Source organism: Pyrgilauda ruficollis, unplaced genomic scaffold (genome assembly GCF_017590135.1).
Source record: "Pyrgilauda ruficollis isolate IOZ18807 unplaced genomic scaffold, ASM1759013v1 scaffold67, whole genome shotgun sequence".
Classification (NCBI taxonomy): domain Eukaryota; kingdom Metazoa; phylum Chordata; class Aves; order Passeriformes; family Passeridae; genus Pyrgilauda; species Pyrgilauda ruficollis.
Window position 1 is genome coordinate 3,300,496 of NW_024528488.1, and position 14,761 is coordinate 3,315,256.

At 50.4% G+C, this 14,761-nt stretch overlaps 1 protein-coding gene across 1 annotated transcript in view; it reads left to right on the forward strand.

The window, feature by feature from the left end:
* GABRA3 (gamma-aminobutyric acid type A receptor subunit alpha3) overlaps positions 1-14,761 on the forward strand; it is a 55,238-nt gene that overhangs the window by 16,761 nt on the left and 23,716 nt on the right. The window contains exon 3 of the mRNA XM_041484667.1: positions 12,051-12,118. Coding sequence (XP_041340601.1) covers positions 12,051-12,118 — 68 coding nt within the window. The remainder of the gene's footprint in view (positions 1-12,050; positions 12,119-14,761) is intronic.

Here is a 14,761-nt window from a genome sequence, read left to right on the forward strand (position 1 = left end):
ATAAAACACACTCTCGGGCACTGTCTCTAATAAATATATATTTAAGAGAGACATTTCTTCAAAACTTCTGCGAGGAGATGTCGAATTCTGAAGGGATGGCATGAAAAATGACATCTCCAGTGGAAGCAGAGAGTTGCTATGGGAACTGGAACGCTTTGAACATACATCACTAAAACAAGAAAACATTTTCCCCAGCAAAGGAAATTAAAAATTACATACATCTGGAGGCATCTGCCCTCTGCCTGTCTCTGATGGGAGTATCAGAGTACCATGCAGCATATCATAATTCATGTAGTGGGCAGGACTGACAATTCCCTATCAGTTGTTGAATTTTTGTGGGTAACTGTGATAAAAAAGCCTTCCTGTCCTTGGGACAGGCAATGCTGGTGTCTGAACACTGCTGGGGAGGGGGAGATTTAGAGCCAAAATGGAATTTCCTCTGAAATTATTTTGCTCACCTGGGGATAAAACAGCAGCCTGAATGCACAACTAAGCCCATCTTGCCATGTGGGCGTAGATCCTCTGCTGCCAGAGCTTGCTGGCCCCATTTGGCTGCCAGGGACTTTCCTGGGAAGCAGGGGAAGGCAGATGAGAGGGGATGTCCTGGAGGAGCACAGTGAGTGTTTGGGGTTTATCTTGTGCTTTGGAGACTCCATTTTCCCGTACAAGTCTGGGGCAGCAAAGCCAAGAGGAGTTATTTGCACCTGGCAAAATAAAGTGTAATTATGTCTTTCCTTTCTTTTCCAGTGCATTTCCTTTTTCTTTCTTTCCCAGTGCCTTTCTCGGTGTGTGGCAGAGGTGGCACAGGGTGAGTCCAGGGGAAATGCTAAATTGACCAGTGCAGGGCAGTGTGAATTAAATAAGTTTATTTGCACATTGTATTGGCACTGCTGAAATAAATAAGCACTGGCCATGCAGCCCAGTGACCTGTGCATGACAGGGGACAGACAGCTCAGTGCAGAGCAGGGCTCTGCCACACACACCACGTTGGGGTGCATGAAGAAGGGAAAGTGTTTGTCTGCAGTGGCCTGGGAGTGGAGGTGAAGGATGCCAGAAGCATCACCAGAGGCACACTGTCTGAGGAGCTGATTGAGTTCTCTGCTGAAGGAAATGCCAGCCAGGAGCTAATGGATAAGGGAACCAGAGTGCAAATTACAGCTTTGCTCCCTGCTATGGTACTCTTGTATCTTGTCTCAGTACCTGGTGTTGGCCTCAGGGGACAGGCTTGAAAATTAAATGGGCCCTTCCTCTGAGCTGTACAGCAACCCCCAGGAGTCACTTTCTTCTTCTATTTTTTTATTTCCATTTTTTGCCCAGTAGAGCCCATCACGTGTTCTGGCAATGCTCAGCCTGCAGAGGAGCCTGGAATGAGATACAGCCAGAGGCACGGGCAAGCAGCACCAGGGCTGGAAGGCAGATGGGGAAACTGAGGCACAGCAGAGCTGCCTTGCCTCTCAGAGCCACGGTGCAGAGCAGCAGTGGTGAGGCTGGACCCCAGAGCCAGACTGAAAACCTCATACACTTCACTGAGACATCTCTTTTCTTCCTTCTCCCTCTGCAATGACACACACTTAATGCAGATTTGGTTTGAGTGAGACTGTTGGGTTTGGGGGCCCTCCTGACAAGAGGGAGACTGAGGGGCTGGAGCATGTCCAGGGAAGGGAATGGAGCTGGGGAAGGGTCTGGAGCATCAGGAGGGGCTGTGGGGGCTCAGCCTGGAGAAGAGGAGACTCAGGGTGATTTTATTGCTCTCTACAGCTCCCTGACAGGAGGGGGCAGACAGGTGAGGATCAGTCTCTTCTCCCAGGAAACCACTGACAGGGTGAGAGGAAATGGCCTCAACTCGAATCAGAGGTTCTGGTTGGATATTAGGGAAATGTTCTTTACTTAGAGGGTTGTAAAGGCTGGAACAGGCTGCCCAGTGAAGTGGTGGAATCACCATTCCTGGAAATATTCAAAAAACACATGAATGTGGCACTTGAGGGCATGGCTTAGTGGTGGATGTGGTTGTGGTGCTGGGTTGAGGGTTGGACTTGATCTTTTCCAGCCTTAATGATTCTCTGATTTTTCTTGCATTGCCCTGTTTGCTTCCTTCCTTTCCAATCTTTGCAGCTGTTTTCTCTGTTGTCTATCAATGATTATCAGGTTGGCAGCAGCAGTTTTGTATTGCACCTTCGTGCTTATCTTTTTCCTGGGGATCTGCCTGATGAATTGCAGAGCTCAGTAATTGCTTTACAAACTCCAAGGATGTTACTGGCACTGATCTGAAGATTTTCTAACTCCTCTTAAAGCAACTGTGGCCTGTTGGGAGGTGGTGATTTCTGTTAAAGAAAGACTTGCTGAAAATGACTTACCTAAAGGCTCTGTTTTTAGGAAAGGGAGTAAGCAAAAACCTGCCAGGGTCAGTCTGCCTGAGGAAGAAGATTCAGAGGCACACGGCGTTCATGTAGGTTATGGATAAGCCTGGTCTAATAGGTGGTTTTCCCAGCTGGGTTGTTCATGTGTGGAGGGATACAGCAGTGCTTTGTTTTGGTGCCTCATCTCTGCTGTGTTTGCAGCCTCAGGCACAGCACTGAGGTGCTGAACCTGCTGCAATCCTTCCCTGAGGGTTCTGTTCACCAAGATCCTTTGGCATGGCCAGCAAGAACTCAGTCATTGATCCCTAAAGGGGAGAATTAACTGAACAAGGTCATCAAGGGAGGCCCAAACCAGACCACAGGTGCTTTGCAGGTAACATGGAGTGGGTTTGCCCAATGCTGAGGTAGCAGACTGGCATTTTTGCCCTCACATTACTGCTCCTGCAGCAGAATTCTCCTGGCTTTGGTTTCCTCAGGACACAGCTGGATGTACCAGCTGGCACCACGGCCTTGCTCACTGCTCTTCCCCTGTCCACAGGGACCAGCAGGGATTCCCTTTCCCCAGTGCCTCTGGCTTAGCCATCAAGGCCAGGCTTTAATACTGACTATGTTAAATTATGCATGCTAATTTATATTCACACATTTTCCCATTGTATTTATAATATATAACAAACATGTTTATGTAGCATCTCCCTTCCATTACCACAGGGTCTGGGAGCACTGCAGAACCTCTAAAAGCTTGCTCATACATACATATTCCTCCTCTGTCTTCCTGGCATCTGAGGGTGTCCTGAGTCCTTAAAATAGTAACGACAGTAGCTTTGTTCATTCTGTCTTAGTTCTGTCTGTGGCAAAAATAGCACAGCTAATTTGTAGGCTCTGTTTGTAGTCTGTATGTGTGAGAATGAGGGGTGTGTATAAAGCCTCCATGGCTGCACACCCTCCAGCAGTTGCTGCTTCTGACTCTTTCTTCTGTCCCTGCTGGAGTGGATGTTTATCAATAACTTGCACCACATCCTGAGTCTAACCCCTGGATGTGTATCTCAATGTGGTGATAAAAATATGTGCACATGGTTAAAAGGGGGGCAAGCTAAATTAAATCACATTCAGTGGAGCCTTGTGGTAGGTGTTTAGCCAGGGCTTCTAATGGTGTAAGGCTTATCACACCCATCTTGCTGCCTTTTGTCTTCCATAAGCTTTAGAGCTTGCTGGCTGATCTGAGCAAAGCCTGACAGAAAAGGTGGATAACTCTGAGATTTGGAGTCCCTCCAAGATTTGTGGAATTATGAAGCTGAGTGGAAAAAGACCCAAAGCTGAGAAAGGTAACTAGGTGGGATCAACTGGTGTTAGGCATCAGAAAATCAGGGAGGAATCCCTGATCTGAGGGAAGCAGGCTCCTCTCCTGGTAAAGCAGCATCTCTCCTAGGCTGCTCTGCTGGATAGAGCTGTAACCTGCACCCCAACACTCTTGACAAGTGTGAGAAAATGCCTTTCACCAGCATGGGAGGGTGTGAAATCCCTGTAGCACCTTCTACAGCAACACCTGGGCGTGCCAGGTATGCCTGGAGTGCCCTCAGCCAGTGTGTGTTCAGACAAAGGAGCAGTGCAGCGAGGTCACAGCAGAAAGCTGGGTACCTGTGCTGTTACCCCACGGAAGGGCTGGGGAGGGAGTGCAGTTGCTCACCCAACAGGGAGCAGCAGATGCCCCCTGTGCCTCCCAGCACTGTGCTGAGGAGCCAAGTGTGTCTGAGAGCTCTGCTTTAAGCAATAGTTGTGCCTTGATCCCAGCTCTGTTGGTTATGGAGTTCTGTAGGTGTGGAGAGAGCTCAGACCTGGGTCAGAGCCACCAGCACGTGTACAGACCATTTGCAGACTCCTGAGGGATTTCTCTTCCAAAAACCAAGCTGATATTCCCTACACACCCCAAGGAGTTTGTGCCCAGCAATTAGACATCCATCTCTGCCCGAGAGTGTGCCATAAATCCCAGACAAGCCACACTCAAGTGGTAACTGGGTCACTTCATGGTCCTGCAGCTCCTTCCTGCAGAGGACATTGGTTGCAGCCATGTGAGAACTCTGCATCTGCAGCATGTGGTGTGAGACAGGGAATCAATCTATTCCCTGCCTCAGCTCTCCGTGGCCCTGACAAGAAAGGGAGCCAGGGTAGGCTGTCTTTCTGAGGCTTTGACAGGCATCATCTCACTTCATCTGGGCTGAAGAATTGAGCACATGTAATTGCAGACCATGCTGATTTCTCTCGTCACATGTGAGCGGCTTCGTTGTTGGCTGGCTCTTGAGACAGCCCCTGGAATTCTTTTGAATTCCTCATTCTCCCTGAAATATCCAGGTTGAGGGGAGAAAGGAGAGAAGCACAGCTGGAAGTGACAACACATGGGTAGCTGTGTTTACAGATTGGATGATTTCTCTCTAGTCTGGCTGGAGGACACGCAATTGTAGACACTGATGTGCCATCACACCAGAGAGAAGGTAGTAATTAATCACCATGGCTCACAGAGCAGCAACTTGGGAACTGGCTGTACAGCAAATGCAGGCAGTGCCAGGGGATTGGAGCAGCAGCAGTGGATGAAAAAAAGCCTGGGCACCCCAGGACTGGGGAAACAGGCTTGATGCTTTCCTGTGAGCAGCAGATAGCCTTGTTCCCCATCTAAATGTGATGTCCTTTTGATCATAACCCTGCAGAAGTCACTGGAAGCATAACTGAGGGTGTCAGAGCTGTTACACAGACCCAGTTACTCCAGAATCAAGCAAATAGCCAGGCAAAACTGTGTGAGACAAATCGTTTGTGACATGGCAGAGCTAGATAAGGATCCAACCCAAAGGCCTTGTTGGCAATCCCCTGCAGGCTCTTACTCACCCCTGCTTTTGCTGAGATAAGACATTTGTTTCAGACATTTATATTGTTTCTTCCCTTACTATGTGGTTTATTCTGCAGAGCACAGATTTCCCAGTGCTCTGTCCTTGGCTGACCCCACTTTGCAGTAGATGAGCATCCTGTCATCTTTAACCACTCTGTCCCAGGTCACCAGCCTTCATCCATGGACCCTGCTCATCGTCATCTCTGCTTCCTAGAGAAAGGGAGGTGCCATCAGAGGTGCTGAGGTCTGGGTAGGCAGAACTACCTGTGGGGCCAGCGGGGTCTTGGCTGTGTTGTGATGCTTCTGCCCAAGTGAGCTTTCCTGGAGATGTGGGTGTTTCAGGTGGCTCAGGGAATTAAATGTTGCTGTTAGCTCTGTCTGGCCTCTGAAGGGCTGGGCCACCTGCCAGCCCCCTGGTGACACTCCTGGCCTTGCTGGCTGCCACTTGGCACTGACAGGACTGAGACATTCTGTGTATGTTCTTGCTGCTTCTTCTCAGAAGAAGAACATGTACACACTGCTGTCCACTTTTGGGAAAGGTGCCCGGGCTGAGCTGCCAGACAGGGGTGAATGTCTGTGATAGGAGACTTGGCTTTCGCTTCTGAGCAAGTCATTTCATATTCAAGGTTGCTGGGGTGCTGCAGCAGCCAAGCAGTGTCTGAAAAAATGTAGTTTTTCTTTGGAACTGGGAGTTTGAAGAGGTTGTTCATGACCTCTGTCTGTGTTGTCTGAGATCCCTCAAGTTATAGCCAGCTGAGGAGAGAGAGAGAAAGGTTTGTGCTGAAACCTGCCTGCACCTCTGCTCTCCAGCTCTGCTCTCCCTTTCCCAGAGGCTGCAAGGGAATTCCAGGAGACTCTCATGACTTTTTGCTCCCTCTGTTCCCCAGCCTTTCCCTCCTGACCCCAGCAGAGCCTCTGCTCCCAGGATACCTGGTGTGGCAGCACTCCAGGGGCAGTAGGGGTGTTTGTGGTTGTGACATTAGCAGTAGCTCACACTGCTGTGTGGCCTTTTGTGTGGCAGGAGCTCTGTCAATGTCCTTGGAGTCAGCTTTATCCCCTGGCTGAGCTGGACAAGCCCAGGAGGCATCAACAGCACTGCAGTGATGCTCACTGCAATATTTCCTTCTCTGCTGCTATTTCTGAGCTCACTTGGAAAAAAAAAATTGCAAGAAAAGCAACTCTGATGTGTGTGGGGGAGTCTTACTGCCCCCACAGCAGGAAAGCAGCAGTGAAGGCCACATCAGGGCTTCCTGGTGTGTGCTTGGTGATGTAGATGTCTCCATTTCTGCAGCTTTAGATTGTTGTCGAGAGACGTCACCCTCTCCTCTTGGGCACCTCTGCTTGTGCCTCCCTGTCCTCTCCCAGAATTGGCCTGGCATTCCCAAGTGCCAGGTCACAGAGAAGGTCCCACGTGCCACACCAGCCAGAGATGTCCCTCGTTCTTCAGGGCCTCTCATCCTGCAGGGAGACACCATTCAGCTCCCACTTCCCAAAACAAGGCAGCACCAGAGGCTAAAAACCACCTGAAAAAACACGGGTAGGGGCTGGGAAAGGCAGCCCTGGTGTGATGGGGCTGAAGTTGTCAGAGGGAGAGGAGGGCCCCAAGGGTGGAGTTTCTGGCTGGGGCTGTAGTGACACCTCTGATGGTAAGGGCTGCCCAGGGCTGTGGTTCAGCTGAACTCCAGTGGGCTTGTGGAGCTTGTAGCAAAGGTCATGGAAGCCTCTTTTGTTCCAGAGGCTAAAAGTGGAAGGAAAATTAAATTCCCCCAGTGAGAGGCTGAAAAGGCAAAGAATGAAACACACAAAGATCTTCTGTGTGCAGCTGCAAAAATTACCTTTTGCTGCTTGTTAATTGCTATGGGAAGGAGTTGGGGAAAGCTGTGAGGTGGAAGTGGGTAGTACCAGGTGACTTCTTGTGTTTCCCTTCTCAGAGATGCTGAGTTAGACGGAAAACACCACCCTGGTGGTTTTGGGTGTCACCCTGGTGACACTTTGGGTTGTGTGATGTGGAAAAGATCAAGGCTGCATCCCCTCTTTTCATGGTGCCACTGTTCTCAGCACAGGCTGGTGGGAATCCTTCTCCAAGGGTTTTGTGTGGTTTTTAGGGGACACAGAATGAGGGGGCACCGAATAAGGGGACCTCAGAAATTCTTGAGCTGAGGATAAACGGCATTGTCTAGGAGGGAGTTAAGGGGCACTACCAGCTTGTTACTGCCCTTCTTAGGCTGTGACCACAGCTGGAGATGGGATATTGGAGCCCAGAGCAGAAACATTTCCCTCCAAGAGCTGACTTGGAGTGGATGGACGGTTTGCACCCCTGTCTGCAGAAAATCCTGAACCCTTCTCTTCTCAGCTACACTGCCCCTCACAGAAACACCAGTGCAGACGGGTTTGCCACCTCCCAGCTCCCTTAGGTCCCCGCACAGCCGGAGCTGCCTGGAGGAGCTCCCCATCCCCCGGCTCATCCCGATCCTCCGCGCCGGGGCTGTGCAGCCTCCCTGACGTCAGCGCAGCATCCAGGAATCCCCTGCACGGAGCCGCTGCGGCTTCGCCCCTGTTTTTCACAGCACGCATCACTCGGGAGCCCCCAGCGCCCGGCTGCACGGCTGCAGGCACAGCGGCCCGGCTGCCAGCACAGCATCCCGGTGCGGGCACAGCATCCCGGTGCAGGCACAGCATCCCGGTGCGGGCACAGCATCTCGGTGCAGGCACAGCTCCCCGGTGCAGGCACAGCACCCCGGTGCAGGCACAGCATCCCAGCTGCGAGCACAGCATCCCAGCTGCAGGTACATCATCCCAGCTGCAGGTACATCATCCCGGTGCGGGCACAGCCTCCTGGAACCCCCGCCTGCCGAACGGTGCTCAACGCGGCCCCAAACATCCACAGCTGACACACAGCCGGCCGAGCCGGGGTATCAGGGGTACAAGGGTGATTCTTGAATAAACAGCACTGGATGAGTACAGGGGGAGGTTTAACACGAGCCCGCTCTGCCCCCCGTGCCCCCCTCCCAGGATCACTCGCAGCTCTGCAGCCGGGGAGGGGAGAGGCAGCGAGGCGGTGTAATTTGTGTTCCAGCCCTGCCGCTGCTCCCCGTGCTTCCAAGAAGCAGTAAAAATAGCACTCCATCATTTTGTAAATAATAGCTATCTCCTCCCGGGCCGGGGAGTCAAGAGCACTTAAAGGGAATTGCGGGAGAAAGGGGATGTCTGCCTTGGGGCAGGGAGATGGGAAGGGCTGGGATGGGGCACAGGGGAAATAGAAAGCCTGAAAGCACCTCAGCGACAGCTGCTGCTGCTTTACCCCCTGTGCACACCCAGGGAAGTGACAGACCCGCTGGTGTGGGGCTGCGGGGGCTGGAGCTGTCCCTCCCCTCGGGGCTGGGAGGGGGATTGTGGGGTACACAAGCAGCCAGATCTGGGGCAGCAGGTTCCTGGAGGAGAGGGGTAGCTCTCAAAAAGCAGGCAGGTGTAGTAAGTGCCATGGTAACACTGTGGGAAGGGTGGTTTGGTTTGCCATTTGCATTGCAGATCTGCCCAGCTGTGGGGGATTTCTACAGCTGGGAGCAAGGCAGGAGCAGGCTCTGTACCCCAGGGGGAAGGGGCAGCCCTGCTGACCTGCAGCACCTTGTTCTGCTCTCACACTTGCTCCAAATTGTTCCTAGCAACATGGTTGTGCTGAAGCTCGGGAATAAACCGAGCCTATAAATGGGCAAAGCCCCCAGACAAGGGAGTCATCCTCAAACAGATGACTTGGGAACACGGCATGCCACTTGGATCTCTAAACTCAGTTCAAATACTGAACCTGAAATCTCTTGCTCTTCCAGTTTCATGTTGGCTTCGGGGTCTTTTTTTGCTTTCCTGGTGCAGCAGCTCAGCAGGGTGGCTGGAAGGGGCTTGGGCAGCTCACCAAGGGCTCTGTTGGGCAGTGTTGTGCCAATCCTTAGGGCAGCCAGACCTAGGGCTCTGCTTCTGGCTCCAGCTTCCTACCTGAACCCAGCCCTTGCATTTTTGTTTCCCTGGTTATAAACAGGACTGGCAGCATCCACCTGCCACCCCAGCAGCCTTGAAGGCTCGACTCGTGCCTGTAAAAAAATTGAATTACAGGGAAGGATGCTGCTAGGAAATGAAAAATGCCATTTTGTGTTTTGCAGCAGTTCTAGGAAAAGTGCCTACTCCCCTATAATGTCCTTAATTGTTAAATCTTTGGTGAGAACTGTGCAAGACAGCCAAGCTGTGTGTGTGAGCACATCTATGGCTTGAGCAGAAAATAAGAATTTCCCTACCATGTCTCTAAGCAGAGGAAGGAGATGCTTTTCTATCAGTTTTCTCTTGCTGAAAAAGCAGATGAGATTTCATCTCATTCAGGCTCTGGGTGGGTCAGTGTGAGGGTGAGGAGAGGGGAGGCTGCTGGGGCAGCTGCTGATTTCTCTGCAGGTGGAGGTCTCACAGTCACAGAGCTGGGAGCAGTGCAGGTGCTCTTGGGCTGTGGGATCACAAGGGAAGTGAATCTCTGAGGCTGGAGCTTGCTCTGTTCTGCTGCTATTTTACTTATCTCTGGATTTCCCAGCTCTGCTGAAATCCCTGCCTGCGTAGCAATGATTTAATTTCAGAAATCCCTCCGGATCCCAGCCAAATCCTGCCCTTAGGAGCACATATTAACAGGGAGGGTTCAGTCTGCTTTTGCCATGAGAGGTGCAAGAAGCTCATTTTTCTCAGAGCTGAGGGACATCACTGAGCCAGTGGTGAAGCCCCAGCTTGTCCCTTCTCTGGGTGCTGCATGGCCTTGCCAGGGGGTAATTCTGCAGTCTGGAAATGGGGGATTCTCTTCAGACACGGGTTGTAATTAGTTATTAATATTAATAAGTTATTAATAGATTATTGAAGTTTCCTAATGCCATTATCTTTGATTGGATTTACCAGTAGATTGAGGGGTCAAGAAGGGGTCTCTGGAGCTCTGTATCAGCCAGGTTACAGCATGATGAGGACATAAAAGCTCATTTAAAGACTGCAGGATCATATCAAAAGGTGTCCAAAATGAATTCTGCCTTTTTGTCTTCTGCTGGCTTCCTGAATCCCTCCCCCTGTGCTTGGACCCCGCAGAGCACGTTGAAGCACAGACCCTTCCGTGAGCCCCCGTCCCTCTGAGCAGGGCACAGCTTATCCTGCACCCCCCAGGGACTGCCTTCCCTGGCCATGGGTGGCCACAGCTCCTGATCTGCTGTCCATGGCTGCAGAATGGATGCCCAGGAGGGGAGGGGAGGGAGAGTTTTGTGTTTTCTCCAAGGCATAATGAGCTTTCTCTCGCCGCATGGGGTAGCAGAAGGAGCCTCGCACCACTAAATGTTCTCTGCTGTGTGCCTCATCTGGGGGATGTTTGGAGGGAGGCTGAGAATACCCTGAGTGTTTCAGCCTCACAGAAGGGGCTCATTTTGTTTAGATTTCTGAGGGTTTCACAAAATGTACCACATACATATTTCTCTTTAACCTTCTTTTTAGCGCATCAAGACTAGATCAAGGGTTACTTATATAGCACAATAATATCAGCCATGGGCTGCATCAAAAGCTTCTCAGCCATAATAACTGAAGACATGTATATGTATATTTTAGCCATTAAGGAGAAAACCCTGCCAGAATGCATTATCTAATTTTGGGATGTAAAACTTTGAAACACAAACCTAAGCTTCATAGTACTGCAAAATGACTCTCAGGGGACAGAAGGATTTCCATAACTAAATTAAACAATGGGCCATCCAGGCTACTTGCAAGGCTGCTGCAATGGCCAAAATTGGGTCCTGCGCATAAAACATGAACTCTGCTTTGCAGCTTTAAATTGGTTCTTTCATTAGGAGAGCAGCTCCGAGCCAGCTAGTGCCGCACAACAGCATGATCTATCCCTAAAGTGGGGAGGATTTATGGGAACTGAGTGCTGAACTCAAGGCAGCTCATCCATCATGTTGTGAGCACAACCCAGTGGGCAGAGCACAGGTCTGTAAATCTGGGAAATCGCTGTGCCTCGATTTCCCCGCAAAGCAGGGTGGCAGCAGAGGTGTCAATTGGGAAACACGCCAAAATCCCAGGAAGCCAGGAAGGAGAGCTCTGTGTGCACGTGCTGCTGGCTGTGTTCAGCACTCCAGGTTATCTGAAGGCATGTGGTTAAAATGGCCCCTGGCTTTAGCAGCTGGGCAGGCACTGGGGCCCTGTGGCTTTGCAGGGGCAGTGAAGCTGCTGCTCAGCATCCGTGAGGGAATCTCAGCCCGGGATGCAGGGGCTGCACGTGACGAGTGAGCAGCAGCAGCTTTGTGAGAGTGAGGCACTTAGGAGAACAGCAAGCACGATGGCAGTAAAAGGCAATCAGAATATTGATTCTTTTTACATACAGATAAGCCTGGAGCTGTAACAAACCCAGGGTTCCCTAAAACTGCTGGAACATTGCTAGGCTGTTTATCTGGCTGGGAGACACAAAGGGATTTCAGATTAAAAAGGAGTTTCAAAGCATCAGGGCTTACCTCTGGGTTGAAAACATGTGGATCTGTAGCAGGGTGTGGATCATGCAGCCGCACAGATTCTGTAAATACGCATTGTGTGGGACAGATTTGTCCTCAGTGTAAGCATGGGAAGCAGCAGAGCTGCACTGGAGATGAATGTGCCCAATTACCAGTGATAAAATCAGCCGTTGTTTGGGGCACAGAGCACGGTGCTGAGGGTTCAGCAGAGCAGGAATAAACACCATATAACAAACCTCAAAGCCTTGCCTGCACAAGGAAATTCAGCTCTCTAATTGCTCTTTTTTGCTTTTCTTTTTTTTCTTTTTGTCCCAGACAGTGTAACTGAAGTCAAGACAGACATTTACGTGACGAGTTTCGGCCCTGTCTCGGACACAGACATGGTAGGTGTCTCACGGGGAGGGGTGGCTTCTCCTCAGCTGCTGTGGATGTGTTCCCCCCCTCCTCCCAGGACAATATGGGCAAAAGTGGGATTTTCCTAAGTGACAAGAGCTGGTGGTATCTCAGTGCCAGGGGTAGACAGGAGTTGTTTCCCAGGTGTGCTTGGGCTTTTGGAAACCAGTTGATAACTGGAGGAATGAAGGTGCTCCTTGGGAAGAGGGGGGATGCCAGAATCTGGTCTGGTTTGGTGGCAGTGTCAGAGACAATGATTCACCATCAAACCATCCTTAGTGCCTGAACTGAAGGGAGGCAAAAGAAAAAACAGAAAAAGCATGGACCGACTGCGCTATTTTGACATGTTCAGGGAAAATTATTAATGAAAAGGCCTGAGGTCTGAATTTAGGCTTGTATTCCCACAACAGTTTGTCTTCTAATTAAAACAGGACTGTGGAGCATAATTAATAGTGAGGTTTCTCAACAGCAGCTCATATTGCACACGCACCCAGAGAAGGCTTGGCTGTGGGTGGCTGCTCAAGAGTTCCAGGGTGCCACGTGAGGACAGCTGTGCATTCAGGACTGAGCCCTTCCTGCATGCCCAGCCCCTGCAGTGCCCTGCTGCTGGCACAGCCCAGGCCAGTGGTGGGCAGTCCATGCCATGGAGGGAGCCTGTTTTGGGGCAGGGAGCAAGTTGTCACTAGGCCAGGCTGGAACAGTGTCCTGTGGCTCTCACAGCCCCTCCAGAGCTGCAAGGGTTGAATTTTCTGGGCTGGCATGGCCTGAACATCTCTTCAGCTGTCCCACAGCAACCCTGTGCTGGCAAGCAGAGGAGCTGGGGGAGAATAAAATCTCTGTGTTTCGTGGAGTGGCTCGCTCCATCACTGTAACCCATGTTGCTTTGGGAAGACCACTCCCTCCAGGGTAAGAAGTTAAGTTGATGTCAGTGTAATCAAGATTATGAACCTCATCTGAGTTCTCCTTCTCTCTCTCCTGCTTTCCTACCACAGCAGAGACCCATAATATATTCAGCAGTCGTAGCCCTTGGGGAGTATCTGATAATTACTTCCAAGGTGGAGCATATTTGATTAAGGGAGTGTGTATAATGAACTGTGAAGAAAAAAATATGAGGTATTGAAAAGGGGAAGGTATTCTCTGCAATGTGATTTGACAAAATGAATATAAAATTAGGAAGACACTTAAGGAATAATAAATTATTTCCCCTCCACGTGCTTTCGTTCCGTGTATTTTACAAATGCATGGCGAATGTGTTTTAGCTCTGCTGCTAAAAGTAAGGGAGAGAAACCCCATCTCCTCGGGAAAGGGGGAGAGCCTGCTCTGGGGCTTCCTTTCATCTCTGGAGCGGGGAAATCCCTCCTTCCCGCTGGCATCCGCCCGGTGCCGCGCTCCCCCTCCCACGGCCGCTGCTCCGGCGCATCCCGGCGCTCGCAGAGCTGGAATTGCGGAATTGCGGTGATGGAGGAGAGGCAGGTAACGCTGCCCTGGGGAGAGGGAGAGCAGCTGCTTACGGAGCATGAAGGAGGAGGAGGACACGGAGACCTTTCCACTGAGGTGCTCCAAGGGACTCCCAATCTCTCTTTTGGTTTGGAGAGCAGAGCCTGATCACACCTGAGGCGCGCCCCAGTCTTCGGGACTGAGCTCTTGCAACTTTGCCTCAGCCCCAGGGAAATTATTCAAAAGAAAATAAAAATTGAAGGGGATTTATTTGTTTCATGGATGGACTCTGAGGACAGAGTCAGTCTTGATATTTTCAGTCACTTCTGTAGGCAGAAAAGAGCATAACACAGAATTAAGTGTGCTCCTTGGAAGGGGTGAGTTGGGAATAATGCTTTTATGGAAAGAAGCATAGAAAAGAGGGGAAGATTCTGAACATGAATTCTCTTTTCTTCAGGAATGATTCCTAAGCATTAGAGAAGATAAGCAGGGCCATGGAAGTCATTAAAAATGTTTTGCTTCTTTGTCTGGCACTTTTTAAATAGAAACAGGGAATGAGAGAGCCCTTCTCCTGATAAGGACTTTTCCCAAACCTCCCGGGACTGCACACAGGCTCATTTATTTGGGAAGAAAAATTTTCTTATCCCAATAAATAATGAATTAGAGATCACTTCCATGAAGGGGTAAAATACCTTGTACAGAGCAGAGCCCTTGAGAATGTAGAATTTCTCTTTCCTTCCCCAGCCAAGATCCAGAAGGTTCATATTTGAGCAGGGGTGTCTCCATGGCCAGGGAGTAGGGATGGATTTATTTACAGAGATGCCTCCATTCAGCTGCCATCTGCTACAAAACCTGTAGGAATTTCTCTGTCCTATAGGAAAGTGATGCACAGCAGTTTTTAAGCGCTGCTGAGAAGTGCTGCAGGAAAGAAATCACTCACAATGATAAGTTTGGTTGGTCCTGCGGCCTCCAGGAATGTGTAAATAAAGATTACGAGTCTGCAGCAGCAGGGGGAGGAAGAACAGTTGGGACAGAGAGGTTTTCCAAAGACCCCTCTGTCTCTAAAAGTGGTTTCTGAATGTGCATTCACTGAGTGAGGAGCTGGCTTGACTGCAGGGTTTCAAAGAGGTGACTTTTAACTGCCTCAGCTGGAATTTGGCCTAGGAAATGAGTCTCTACACTGGTAGAAAGAAGAA